At 35.2% G+C, this 15,002-nt stretch overlaps 1 protein-coding gene across 1 annotated transcript; it reads left to right on the top strand.

The window, feature by feature from the left end:
* Window positions 1-13,557, top strand: LOC111991672 (plasma membrane ATPase 1-like). The gene is given in 21 exon segments (XM_065768967.1): window positions 1-736; window positions 852-935; window positions 1,226-1,324; window positions 1,435-1,569; window positions 1,976-2,107; window positions 2,311-2,517; window positions 2,658-2,777; window positions 3,174-3,291; window positions 3,514-3,610; window positions 3,612-3,636; window positions 3,721-3,825; window positions 3,916-4,060; window positions 5,035-5,199; window positions 5,280-5,518; window positions 5,630-5,662; window positions 5,760-5,810; window positions 5,812-6,003; window positions 6,419-6,592; window positions 7,023-7,205; window positions 13,063-13,241; window positions 13,467-13,557. Coding segments are annotated over 21 exon segments (2,700 nt in total). The 5' UTR covers window positions 1-610.
* The last annotated feature ends 1,445 nt before the right edge of the window (window positions 13,558-15,002 follow it).

Here is a 15,002-nt window from a genome sequence, read left to right as displayed (position 1 = left end):
GCTTAATTAAAAGCAGTGAGTGAAATGCCATGAACTATCTGACCATGCAGATTCTCCTCTAACAATTTGCTTGGTGCAGGGTTGAATCTAAAGAAAATCCAAAATGGTTGAAAAAGGCCCTTCTCTTGATGCTGTTAATAATGAAGCTGTTGATCTGGTATGTTCTTAAAATCACTATACACTTTTATCTTCTTATGGCATAACAACTTTACCATAAAAGAAGCCCCAGTTATGAAAGTTATTCCATTTCCTCCCACCTTTTTTTTTTTCCTTTGTAAAAATTCATAGCTGCAAATATTAGGATGATAGAGCCAAATGTCGTTGGCTTCATAGTTAGGCAAAGAAGTTTAGTGGCTCAATTTTAATTCTTTAGTAGAACATATTTTGTGTCTACCATAAATAGACAGTTTTTCCCCTTCCCTTCACGTGTGTGTGGAAGTACAGTCAATTGGAAAAATTAACAGAAATTAGATCTTTCATGTTTAATTGAAGCTGTATCATGTGGATAATTTGATATGGCCAAAATCAGGAAGGAAGAAAAGGAAGGAACTGCAAAGAAATTTTTATAACTTTAGTCTTATTTGTATGGCGCTAATTTGGAATTTGCTTCATGTGGGAGAATATATCCATTGAAGAAGTTTTTCAGCATCTTAATTGTACATGCAAGGGTTTGACAGCTGATAAAGTTCAAGAGAGATTGGATTTGTTTGGATACAACAAACTTGAGGAGAAAAAGGTTAGTAAAGCAATGTTCAGTTTTCATCCTCCCTGTCCTAACTTTTTATTTTTCCTTTATTGTTTGTTCCCCCTCACTCATTGATTGGTCCTTCTACTAATCTATCCTGCTCTAGGAAAACAAAGTACTGAAGTGGAATCCTTTATCATGGGTCATGGAAGCTGCAGCTATCATGGCCATTGCTCTTGCACATGGAGGGGTAAGTCCATATGACTTCAACTTTTTTCTTTGTTTACCCATCATTTATAATAAGGTTAACCACTGACCTACTGACCCAGTGACCCAAAAAATTGAAAAGAATGTTACTTTATTTAAGCTTGTCAATTTATTTATGGGCACTAATGGTGAATTGTGTAGTCCTTAGTTTGTTTTGTGTCAGTTATTCCTCTGATAAAATTGAAATGACATGTTGAAATTTCCTAATTAGTCAAATTTGATTCTTCAGTCAAATAGTTGGGGGATAATGTTGACAATACCTTATTTGTGCAGGATAAAGGTTCAGATTATCATGACTTTGTTGGCATCCTTATCTTATTAGTACTCAATTCTACCATCAGTTTCATCGAGGAGAACAATGCTGGCAATGCAGCAGCTGAGTTCATGCCATAAAAAATTAGTTCTTCCTTCTTATTGATTTTACTATGTCTGAGACATCTTATCTTAGTTCCTCTTTGTCTGTTCTAATTGTTCTTAATTAGGTTCTGCGTGATGGAAAATGGAGCGAAGAAGATGCTTTGGTACTGCTTCCTGGAGACATAATTAGTATTAAACTTGGTGACATCGTTCCTACTGATGCACGTCTGCTTGAAGGAGATCCTTTGAAAATTGATCAGGTTAATCTTCACAAAAAAATGATGAGCTTATTAATACACAATATGGATACATGGGTAGATATTTTGTCATGCAATTCTCTGTTCTTAGTCAGTCAATATTTCTTTAGTCTTCATCAGACGGGGACAAATAATGCCACTCTTAATTAACATGAATCATGAATATGACCTAAGAAAACTTAAAACATTATCAGAAATACGTGACAGATAACAATTTTGATATTGCCATAAGAAGTTATGATTTGATATGAATTATCAAAATTTCCTCCTCAATGTCTAACATTTACAAGTACATGTTTTTGTTCTGAAAACCAGGCTCTAGTGCCATTATGATTTTAATATATAGTATCATTAATTTTCTCAAATAAATTAACCTCCTGAATTTAACATACTTCCTTGTCATCCACAGTCTGCTCTTACCGGGGAGTCTCTTCCAGTAACAAAGAATCCTGGTGATGGGGTTTATTTAGGTTCAACATGCAAGCAAGGTGAAATTGAAGCAGTTGTTATTGCAACTGGTGTTCACACTTTCCTTGGGAAGGTAGCTCATCTTGTGGAAAACACCATACATGTTGGACATTTCTAGAAGGTCCATTTACAACAACTTTTATCACCATAATATCAAACCAAAACATTTGAGTGTTTTGAGCACGCTTCTAAAAAATTTCTCCAAATCATAGCCATATATTTTATTTTGATCATGATTAATGTTACCTAATTGTTAAACTTAAATGATGCTTTCAGGTTTTAACATCAATTGGAAACTTCTGCATTTGTTCAATTGCTATTGGGATGGTTATTGAAATCGTCGTGATATATGGTCATCAGAATAGGAAATACCGTGTTGGCATCGATAACCTACTTGTCCTACTAATTGGGGGGATCCCAATTGCAATGCCAGCTGTTCTTTCTGTTACAATGGCCATTGGTGCACATCGTTTAGCACAACAGGTTTGTGAAGCCACAACTACACTCTTCATTGAGTTGAAGGTTTAAATGATCTTAGGACATAATCCTGATAGTCACTATGAATGAAATAGTGGTTATGATTCTGAATATTATTGGATAATGGGCATCTACGTCTTGAACAGGGTGCCATAACGAAGAGAATGACAGCCATTGAGGAAATGGCTGGAATGGATTTGCCATGCAGTGATAAAACAAACACGCTGACACTAAACAAGCTTACACTGGACAAAAATATAATTAAGGTTATACTCTTGGTCCCTCTTTGTTGTTTTGAGTCTGCATGGCATAACACAAAGTACCATATATAGCTTAGAAAGTCACATACTTTGATCATATTTTACGCAGCACATAGGTGTAATTTAAGTTACTTGTTCGGACTTCCATTCCATGAGACATGCACTGAGACAGACAAGGAAAATTTTTTTTTTACAATAAGGTTAGTAAAAATATTTCTTTAATGAATAAGTTTCTGGCAGCTTTAGAACAATGCTACTGGTCCAAGCCCCAAAAAGAAATTAAGAAATCTTTTCTCATTTTATTGGTATTCTAGTGTATGATTTGAATTGAAATTTTAGTAAATTTTGAAATGTTATTTGTGTTTGCTTCAAAGAATTTTGACATCTTCCATGTCATCACAGGTTTTTGCCAAAGGTGTTGACAAGGAAATGGTTGTACTTATGGCTGCAAGAGCATCAAGGTTGGAGAATCAAGATGCTATTGATACAGCAATTGTTTCAATGTTGGCAGACCCTCAAGAGCTATTGGATTAGATAATTATGAACAAATATCATACTTACCAATATTGATCCCTTTTGTGTGCGCGCATGTGCATGTGCAATCAACTGATGGATATAAAACTGCTTCTAGATTATCTTCCAACATCACCTAGGAATTGTTGACAAATTAACATTTCCTTTTCATTCTTGCTTATTTCCTTGATTCAACTAAATCTCTAAATTTTATTGTTCTAATTATGTAAGGTGCGTGCTGGAATCCAACAAGTTCACTTCCTACCATTCAATCCAACTAATAAAAGGACTGCACTTACCTATATTGATGGTGCTGGTAAAATGCACAGTCAGTAAGGGTGCACCAGAGCAGGTACAAATTTAAATTTTCCATTGAGTTCTTAACCTTCTAAGTGCTTCCACAAGTTCTGAGCTCTTTTGCAAAAATGCCATGTAGATTCTCAATCTGGCACGTAACAAATCAGAGATTGAACGGAAGGTGCATGAAATTATTGACAAGTTTGCAGAACGTGGACTACGTTCCCTTGGAGTTACCCGCCAGGTGATTAGTCTCTCACGGTCTACTTTTATTGCCCCATACACATGTTCTTCTTGGAAGACATTTGAGACAATCTGATTTCTTTTTCTCTAGGAAGTACCTACTGGTGACAAAGACAGTCCTGGTGGCCCCTGGGAGTTTGTAGCCCTTCTCCCTCATTTTGACCCTCCACGCCATGATAGTGCTGAAACAATTAGAAGAGCTTTGGATCTAGGTGTGAGTGTTAAAATGATCACAGGTGTGTGCCACTCACTACTGCTTTCAATTTCCCACTTTAGCTACTTTCCTTTCTGTCATCTACTTTCCCATAACATGCAGAGTGTTTTGGAAACCATACACTTAATTTGTTAGAACAAGTTTTGAACTGGCTGATCAATCAGTTATGCAGTCTCTTTGGAATAAATTTGATATTTATAGGAAAATTCTTTTATTTATTTTTTGGTTATACTTCATTTAGATGCTTTACAAATTTATGTCATTTAAGGGGGAAAAATGATCCACACATGAAAACACCTAACTCCATAAGCTAAATTACAGGAGCACACTAGTGCCATGTTGGCAGACAATCTAACCTCATGGTTACTAGATTAGTTAAAATACTGTGTTTCTTTTCCTCATATTAATGTTATAAATAGTATCCTATCATTTTATCGAAATTTTGTAACCTTTTTATTTGACCTTTGAGATTTTAAAATTCATAATCCCACTTGCAAAATGCAGTCAACAAATTAATCTCTCTATAATCAACCTTTGTAGCACACGAGTGTCTCTGATTATAGAATCAGCTGTAGACTACACAGGATTTCGAGATGTGAATTTTGAGATTAATATTGAGATGTTAAACATAATGGAAAACAGAAAACAGAACAGTCCAGTTCTTACAGGCAAATAAAACTGAAATAATGCAACTGGCCCTCTCATGGTGTTGGTGGTACTGTGTTAGTCTATTCTTTCAACAAAACCAGCCAAAGGTTAAGGGATCAAGGGCTGGTAGAGAGGGAATGAGAGAAGAATTGATATATCTGGTGATATTTTCTAGGTATTGGTAAGGTGTTCTACATGTGAAGATCACATGCTTCTCTTTTCAAAGATGATGAATCAAGTATGAAGAAAAATCAAATGAGATATTATGAACACAATTAGACTTGCTATTAAACAACCAACAAAACCTTCATGCATCAGCAGTGATTTACCCTTTTATAACCCCTGCAGGTGACCAACTCGCAATTGCAAAGGAAACAGGAAGACGGCTTGGTATGGGCACAAACATGTACCCTTCTTCATCTCTGCTTGGTGATAGTAGGGATGAGGCAGTTGCTGCTCTCCCAATTGATGAGCTCATTGAGAAAGCTGATGGTTTTGCTGGCGTCTTCCCTGGTCAGTCAGCTGGTTATGACATGCAAGCCCTTTAAACTTGAATTTCACGCGATTTATAATCTCATTTTTCTCTCCTTCAGAACATAAATATGAGATTGTGAGGAGACTACAAGATAAAGAGCACATTTGTGGAATGCCTGGTGATGGTGTAAACGATGCACCTGCCTTGAAGAAAGATGACATTGGAATTGCCGTGGCAGATGCCACAGATGCTGCCCGCGGTGCATCAGATATTGTCCTAACAGAACCAGGTCTAAGCGTAATCATTAGTGCCGTTTTAACAAGCCGTGCAATCTTCCAAAGAATGAAAAACTACACGGTAACATAACAATTACTATAAGCTTTCAAGAAATAATCAAAATATTGGTATAAGGCCTACTTGTTTTAGGTTAAATGCTGAGTCTCTTTATCTTTACTCCCCTTCCTACAGATATATGCAGTGTCTATCACTATACTTATTGTGGTAAGTTTCCCTCTTAAACTAAATTTTTATATACTAGTTTTCGTAACATATCCTGCCATCAAGCTTGTCTCATTTATAACTAACATATGTATTACAGCTGGGTTTTATGTTGCTAACTCTCTTCTGGGAATTTGACTTCCCTCCTTTCTCTTGTTGTGTAACATGTTAGTCTGGTTACAGGTACTATCAAGGCCATATCCAAAGACAGGGTCAAGCCTTCTCCACTTCCTGACAGTTGGAAGCTCAACGAAATTTTTGCAACTGGGGTTGTCCTTGGTAGTTACATGGCTCTAACAACAGTCATATTCTTCTGGGTTGCTTTTGAAACCGACTACTTTGAGGTAATTTGCTCCTTTGGTTCATCATAGTCATCTCATGTCTTGAATAGGTTTTTGTATTGGATCACGGATTGCATAAAAGTATTCTGAATCATGTGTAATCGAGCCAATAGTTGAGGACAGGAAGAAGCTCCCTTCTCTATCAGTTTGCATTTGCTGTGGTGGTTTTGGGAGTCAGGACCATTATGGCCCTTCCCTAGCCCCAGAAGATGTTCAAAGGTTGAGATATGGCATGAATTCATCAATCATATACTAAAATTGTTATGGTACACGGCATCTGGGTCAAATCTTATAGATGGTCTTTCACTTCTTCATTGTAACATTTTCTTATATGTGCTCTTACAGAAGATTTGAAATAAAAGATCATTTTTTATATTTCTCTAAGTTAATGATTTATATTATACCTTTCTACATGCAGAAACATTTTCATGTGAAGCACTTCAATAAGGACCATAAGATGATGGCATCTGCTGTGTATCTTCAAGTTAGCATCATCAGCCAGGCATTAATATTTGTGACTCGTTCTAGGGGCTGGTCTTTCATGGAGCGACCCGGGCTTCTGCTCGTTATTGCCTTTTTTATTGCACAAACGGTACAAAATTTTAAGGTTTTGCTGTTTCACAAAATGGATTTATTTGGGAGAGAAATACTTAAACAGCTACATACAGAAGTAGGATATGGATTCTAGTCTGGGAGTTATAGACCACTGAGTATAAATAATTCCATTCACTTTTGTCAAGTAAAAAAACTATATTTAAAATCCTAAGATGAAACACATTCTTTTATCAAGTAATACCTTATTTCAGAAGCATAAGTGACCTGATTCTTTGCATACAATTTGGTAACTCTTTCATCTCAAGGCACTGAAAAGTGTCAGTTACACGATATTAAATCCCTAAATACATCTCTTTGGTTGGCCTTACAATATCATCACTATTATAAAATTCCTAGTCTTATTTAATTCATGAACTTTTCTGTTCTTTTCGTAATGTTAATCACTTAAAGAAAAGTTATATTTCCAGATTGCAACAGTAATATCAGCCACTGCAAATTGGAAATTCGCTAGAATAAAAAGCATTAGTTGGGGTTGGATTGGTGTCATTTGGTTGTACAATATTTTGACTTACTTCTTGCTCGATCCCTTAAAATTTGCTGTCCGCTATGCTCTGCGTGGACTCCCCTGGGCTCTGGTGGTAGACCAAAGAGTAAGTGAAACTGTAGTTCCCCTATGATCACTTGATAATACTCCAGAACTTCTAAAAAAATATCATGAATCTTACCATTTGTTCTTAAAGCATTCATAAGCTTCTTATCAAGAAACCTGAGCAGAATTTCCCTTACTCCATAACATTGATGGTGTCTTAAGTTCTTAACATTCAGACTTTCTCATGATTGTTAGTTCTTTAGAAAAATATGAACGGTTTTAGACCCCTTAAACCAACCAGATTAACCTAATTAATTAACTAAGTTATTAACTTAGTCAATTTATGCAATTCTAGGTTATCACAAACACACAGTCATATCAAGAATATAAAGCAGTGGAAAAGTAAATAACACAATGATATGATGACCCAGGAAACCACACGGTTAAAACCTGGGGAAGATTTGACTTAGTTATCCTCAAGGTAAACCTGAATCCACTATGCGAAAGAATCGAAGTTCATACAAAAGGACTTACAAGCTCCCCGCTTGACTTCCTAATGCTACCCACCAGTAGAATTTATTGATAGAACCACGTGCAAGTTTCGAATCCACGGAATTCTTTTTTCTTGGATTCTTCAATCAAGTACAAGCACCCACGCTTGTTTTTCTTTAAGCTTTAATGGCAACAGCTGAGTTGATCATCAAGGTGTAGATAACATCTCCTCCTTGAAAACCCTAAACTTTGTGTAAAGGAAAGCTCCTCTAGATCTCACAAGAGATTTACACAAAACAGCAATATGAGCAACAAGGACTGCCCTCCAAAATGTGGCTAGGGTTTTCTTTATATACTAAGAAAATTAGATCTGAAACCCTAATCCTTAATGGGTTTGGGCTGAGTTGGAAATTTTGCACAAAAAATGTTCTGCCCAAAATTCGATCGATCGAGTCTAATTTTCGATTGATCGAGCCAGGTCGAAAGTCACTAATACTTTTGCAGCCACTCGATTCCAACTTTACATAAAACGCCCACACGCTGAGCAAGTCTAAACAAGACTAACAACCTGTTTTGATCATGGTTTGCCAACAATACACATTAGAGTTCTAAATACATAAAATTTTAAGTCTTTAGAACCTAACAAACTCCCCCTTTGGCAATCTGTGACAAAACACAAATTAAAAACTCAAAGTTTACAAATAAAATCCCTTTACAAAAATATCAGTTGCAAGTGTAGACAGCAGCTCAATTGAATCAACTTGTATATTCCTGAAACACTCAATAAACGCATAATCGCATGTGTGACAGAAAAACAGTAAATCAACAAATATGCAAACTAACTCTCCCCCTAAGTTAGATACATCAAAAACAATGTTAGCACCCCCTAAACATAACATTCTTGTATTTTCCACACATATTTCCACAATTCAAATAAATCTCCCCCTTTTTGTCACGTATTGACAAAGACAACTCAATAAAGAGTAAACAGTAAAGGATAAGAGAATCAAGGGAACACAAAACAATACAACTCTATAGAAAATAGAGACAACTCCCCCTATGAACAACAACTCCCCTAAGAACTACAAAGGTTAAAAAAAAAAAATTCTCCCCCTAAAAAAATAGGAAAAACAAAACAAGTTTTGGGAAAAACAGTTTTGGGGAAAAATAAAGAAGAAGGGGGGGGGGGGGAGGAAGACACACAAACCAAAGTGAAAAACTAAGGTAAGGATACACATGAAGAAAAATACTCTCTCTTTCAATAAATGCAAACTTGACACTATGTGACCCATAAACAGTTGCATGAGTAGAGAAAATATTTGCATATTGATTATCCATCATATCTCTTAAGAAAAATATTTTCTACAGTTTACACATAAAAAAAGGCATATACTAGAAAGTACATAGCTCAAAAATTAATCAATCAATTGCTTGATCAAGTTGAGTACCCAATTTAGCAAAGTGTATACATGTGTGAAAACAATGAGAGATATGACTGCAAAACTGCAAGATGGATACAGAAATCAATGCAATGCATGTGAATCCTAAACATAAATGATGCATGAAAAAATATGTCATGATGCATGCCCTAATGTAGTGAAACTAAGTTCAATATAAGTTTAAATTCACAAAATTGGCTTGAGCATAGAGTTTCTAACAAAAACCCTAAAAAAATTTTGAAAACCACTTGAATGTTTTGAAATAAATTGACAAATTGACCATTACACATGAGAGAGAACAAATAAGAATGATCAATTACATTAAAACAACAAGCCAATTTCATCAATTTTAACCCAATTGAACAAAATTCTCAATTTTGGTACATTCAAGCTCTAGAATATCCAATTTCTCAAACTTGAAACACAAATGCATTAAGATCAAGGAACTTTAATCTTGGATGGCCACAACAAGATCACACACAATAAAATGTACCAAGTTTAACAAAGAGTAACTTGTGTAGTGTGCAACTAGCAAAAACTTGAGATATATGTGAGGTGATATGTGAATAGCAATCAATCACAAAATCTACAAAATCCATCACATAGAATTCAAAAGTGACTATCACCAAAAGAGTTATATCATATAACTCCTACATCTCCTAGATCATAAGCTTGCAGTCATGTAAGTTTCTTGAATTTTGCCTCATAATATACACATCAATTTTAGTTATGTGATTTGACATCAAGTCTAATAGTACACACAAATTTTAAGCATTAAGCAGTTAAATCGAGGCTATACCTTATATTCTTTTTGTGCATGTAGTGACCCGAAAGGGGGTCCTGCAATCCATGAAATCTCACATCGCCTAGGGAAGCACATGAGAATGTGTTTATAAGGAATGACCTCCCTTCAATGTGTAGAGGCCTTTTCCCTAGCGCAACTTGGGGAAGAACAAAACCGTGAGGGGTATGGGTCCCAAAGCAGACAATATCTACACAGTTAGGGCGGGGTCGTTACAGATGGTATCAGAGCCATGCCCTAGTTGGAAGTGTGCGTCCCACACGCGAGGACGCGTGTGCTCGTAAGGGGGATGGATTGTAGTGACCCGAAAGGGGGTTTTGCAATCCATGGAATCCCACATCGCCTAGGGAAGCACATGAGAATGTATTTATAAGGAATGACCTCCTTTCAATGTGTAGAAGTCTTTTCTCTAGCGTAACCTGGGAAAGAACAAAACCGTTAGAGGTATGGGTCCCAAAGTGGACAATATTTACATAGTTAGGGCGGGGTCGTTACAGTGCATGTGCTACACTTTTTCAAGTACAGAATCTTAATATATGCATTAAGGTGTTCATGATTGGCTAGTGAACAGTGGTGAGATGGTTATTTATGTATTTCTCAAAGGATCAAGTCTGACAGTCAAATAACATGTGACTTCAAGATTAAGACAAAGTGATTAATACCATAAACATCTTTTTCACACAACATGCATTACAAAGTTTCAACTATTAAAGTGCAATAAATAAACTCGTCCAAGTTAAACAAGGTACATAAACTTGTTATGTAAAGATAATATGGCCAATCCTTGATTAAAAATCCTTGATATGTAATACAAAACACAAAAATCATTTTGGTTTTTTTAAAAAAATTTATGACCAAGAACAAAACAGCACATATTATGCTAAATGAACAATGCAAATGCAATGCATGACAGTGCTTAACTAAGCTATAGAGGGTACACAAACAAGAAATATCAATTTCTTAATTAACTCTTGAGTACATGTACAAACTAGTACATACTCACACAAAAACAGAAAAAGCTTAGCAGTTATATAACATATACTATTCAAACTTCTCCACAATGTCTAGCATGTTCTAAATCAAGAGAGAGATATCATAATTCATGTAATCCTCAAAAAAAAAAAAAAACTAGACACAAAATAAGATATTTTTGTCTTTTTGAAATTTTTTCAAAAACAACAAAAAATAGAAACAAAACACATCCACAAATAATTGAAAGAATAAATAAGGGACAAGTCAGCAAAACTCACCTTGGAGAATCTTTTCTCACCTATCTAGCACTAGTCTTCGGCTTTGTAGGTGAAAATCCATGAGAAGCAGAGTGTATTTGAGGGTTTACACCAATCTTCTGAGAAAGACTGAAATCCTGCAAATTCCTTTCACAAACCAACAAGCTTAAACTTTTCAAAAGCATATGAAACAATTTATTTGGACTTATGACAAGAGAAATATCATCACAAATCCTAGATTGATATACAGAATGCTTAAATTTCAATTTATGACAATTAGGACGAATGTGATCACGGACACCACAAAAGTGGCAGACAGGAACAAATTTAAGAACATCAGTATTCCTATCAATAAATCTAGTCTCAGAATTTGGTTTTTGCCTCAACAAAGAACAATTTGGTCTAATATGACCAACAAAACCACAAAGGTGACAGGTAGACATAAAAATATATTTATTATGCTCTCTAACAATAGGTTTAGACTTAGGTTTAGAAACTTCAGCGTCTACATCAGAACTTTTACATTTGTCTAACCTAGCAAAATAAACATTTTTTTTATTATTCCTCTTGAAAGGAGGGATATAAATTTTCTCAGTTTTAGGCTTAAGAGAAACAGAAACACTTCTGTTATCAACAGCAGGCTTGGTACTAATCAAATTTTCAATTTTAGTTTTAGATTCAGCTAACTCTTGTTCCAAGCTTTTCATCTTCTCATCTTGAGAGGAAATTTGATTTCTCAAAAATTCATTCTTTTATTAGACTCATCTAATCTAACAAGCAATTCCTCTTTTTCAAGATTAGCCAATTTTAATTTTTCCTTGAATTTCTTAGCAATTTTCATAGATTTTACTAATTCTTTACGAAGAGTTTCACAGGCATCAATAAAATCAACAGAAACAACAGTGTTCTTTTTATTCAAATCATCACAAACATAATCAGAAAGACACTTCAAATTATTCATGATAATAAGGGTCAAGGATTAGCTCTTAGATCAAAAGATTTAAAATAGAAGAGCTACCTACTCTGATACCACTTGAACTGTTTTAGACCACTTGAACGGTTTTAGACCTCTTAAACCAACCAGATTAACCTAGTTAATTAGTCAAGTGATTAACTTAGTCAATTTATGCAATTCTAGGCTATCACAAACATACAATCATATCAACAATATAAAGCAGCGGAAAAGTAAAAATACGATGATATGATGACCCAGGAAACTACACGGTAAAAACCTGGGGAGGATTTGACCTAGCTATCCTCAAGGTAAACCTGAATCCACTATACGAAAGAATCAAAGTTTATACAAAAGGACCTACAAGCTCCCTGCTTGACTTCCTAATGCTACCCACCAGTAGAACTTACTGACAGGACCATGTGTAAGCTCTGAATCCACGGACTCTTTTTTTCTTGGATTCTCCAATCAAGTACAAGCACCCACACTTGTTTTTCTTTAAGCTTTAATGGCAACAGCTGAGTTAATCATCAAGGTGTAGATAACATCTTCTCCTTGAAATCCCTAAGCTTTGTGTAAAGGAAAGCTCCTCTAGATCTCACAAGAGATTTACATAAAATAGTAATATGACAATAAAGACTGCCCTCCAAAACGTGGCTAGGGTTTTCTTTATATACTAGGAGAATTAGATCTGAAACCCTAATCCTTAATGGGCTTGGGGTGAGTTGAAAATTCTGCAGAAAAAACGTTTTGCCCGAGATTCGATCGATCGAGTCTAATTTTTGACCGATCGAGCCAAATCGAAAGTCACTAATACTTCTGTAGCCACTCGATTCCAACTTTACATAAAACGCCCACACTTTGAGCAAGTCTAAACAAGACTAACAACCTATTTTGATCATGGTTTGCCAACAATACACATTAGAGTTCTAAATACATAAAATCCTAAGTCTTTAGAACCTAACAAAATATGAAGATGAACACATGTTTACGTATTTTACCAGATTGCATTTTCCGACGAAAAGGACTTTGGTAAGGAAGAACGTAAGGCTGCATGGGCAGCCAAGCAACGAACACTACATGGCCTCCGGTCTGCTGAGACAAAAATGTTCCCTGAAAAAGGCACTTTCAGGAATATCAGTATCATGGCAGAAGAAGCTAAAAGGCGTGCAGAGATTGCAAGGTTAGTCTTTCTGCTGAAAGTCACTAAGACTCTCAACTACAAAGGCCTTTGGTCTCACTGAATGTTCGGAACAAGCTTCACATAAAAATGACTCTGAAGTTTAAATCTAATTGACTGCTAGAGTTATTAATAATAGTATTCAATTTGAGATTTTAATGCACAATTTTAAGTTTATTCTCTCTTCTTTTCATTCTCAGTTAATTCACTTGAATTTGCATCTTGCAGGCTGAGGGAGCTTCGTACTCTGAAAGGCAAGGTTGAGTCATTGGCCAAGCTGAAGGACATTGACGCTATCAATCAGCACTACACTGTCTAGTTGGTGTTCTAGATGCTGATCTCTCTTCATTCTTTTTGTCTAATTCCTTATATGTTTGTAATAGCAGAGGAAGAGTCTAGCAAAGAGTCTTAAATAAAAGGATTTTTTTTTTTATAAGTTGGATATTCAACCATGTTTGTTATCCTATATTGTATAAAGTATCAATAAAAAGGCTTGTACTTTCATGTGATGACATTCCCAACAATTGGATTTTTTTGCTTTCATGAACTATGTACAACATCACATAACACCCTGCCTTGGTCCCTTTCCCCTGGGGCAGTTTTCTTCTCTTCTTGGAAATAATATATACAATGCTATTTTTTATTTTCTTGCTATATATACTTCGTGGAAATTAGCATCTACGAGAGAATTATCTTTGTGGTGTTAAATCTTGCCTAAACACTGATAAGCACCATTAGAGTGCATGGATGTTGTAGCAGTGGCAAAAGCACTTGTAGATTTGAATTAGTCAAAGCTAACACACACACACACACAGAAAGGGCAAAGGAAACAATAATTAATAAATAAACCAAACACTCACTTGAAAAAAAAAGGTCTTCGCATATAGGTATATGGAGAGATTAGGGCTATTTGGTTAGAGATTTCTAGCATCGTTGTTTAAGTGTTGTGAAAATACGTATGAGTTAAAAAGTGTTATGAAAATATGTGTTTCAGTTTACTGAAAACTGTTGTTTAAATACCCCTACCAAACACCTTGTGGGGGGTATTTGGGAAGAAAAAAATGCACTTACTTTTGAAGGAAATGAGAGATCAACTTATGATATGAAGTTGTTTTTGCTCCAGACGTTGCTAGAGTGGACAAATATACTTTGGGTGTTTTTACTTTTAATTATTTGGATGATTTGCTAGATAGTTGTACTTTCTTTGCATTATAGTTTTTACTGGATCCTTAGTACAGTACGGGGTGTTTGGTTCGCCCTGATGTTGCATTACACCATAATATTACATTACTGTAATCTTACATTAATGTAATCTCAATACAAGAATGTCACATTACATTGTTTAGGAAGATAATGAGATTAAGGTGATATGATATATTTGGTAATTTTAGATTATGGTCATGTTGGAAAAAAATAAAATAAACCAAAAAACTTAATGTTACATCATCATAATGTGCATCACATCAAAGACACATCATATCGAACCAAACTTAATACCACATTACTTGTGTGCTTTGGTCCCATGTATCGTTTTCTTTTTTCAATGAAGTATTATTACCTATCAAGAAAGGTATACATGTGCTCTAGCTCAGACATAATAATAATAATAATAATAAAATATATTGGTTATTATTGTTTTTTTTTTTATTATTATTGGTAATTTACACACTAACTTAGTAGGTCTTACACAAACAACTTTACTTTGCACCTTGCTTTTACAAAGGAAAGAGGTGCCATTTGAGCTAGAGCTCACTAGGGATTAAC

The sequence above is a fragment of the Quercus suber genome, unplaced genomic scaffold (genome assembly GCF_002906115.3).
Source record: "Quercus suber isolate HL8 unplaced genomic scaffold, Cork oak 2.0 scaffold_27, whole genome shotgun sequence".
In the NCBI taxonomy this organism is placed as follows: Eukaryota; Viridiplantae; Streptophyta; class Magnoliopsida; order Fagales; family Fagaceae; genus Quercus; species Quercus suber.
The sequence above is the reverse complement of the archived record's forward strand: the minus strand, read 5'-3'. Positions and strand labels throughout refer to the sequence as shown.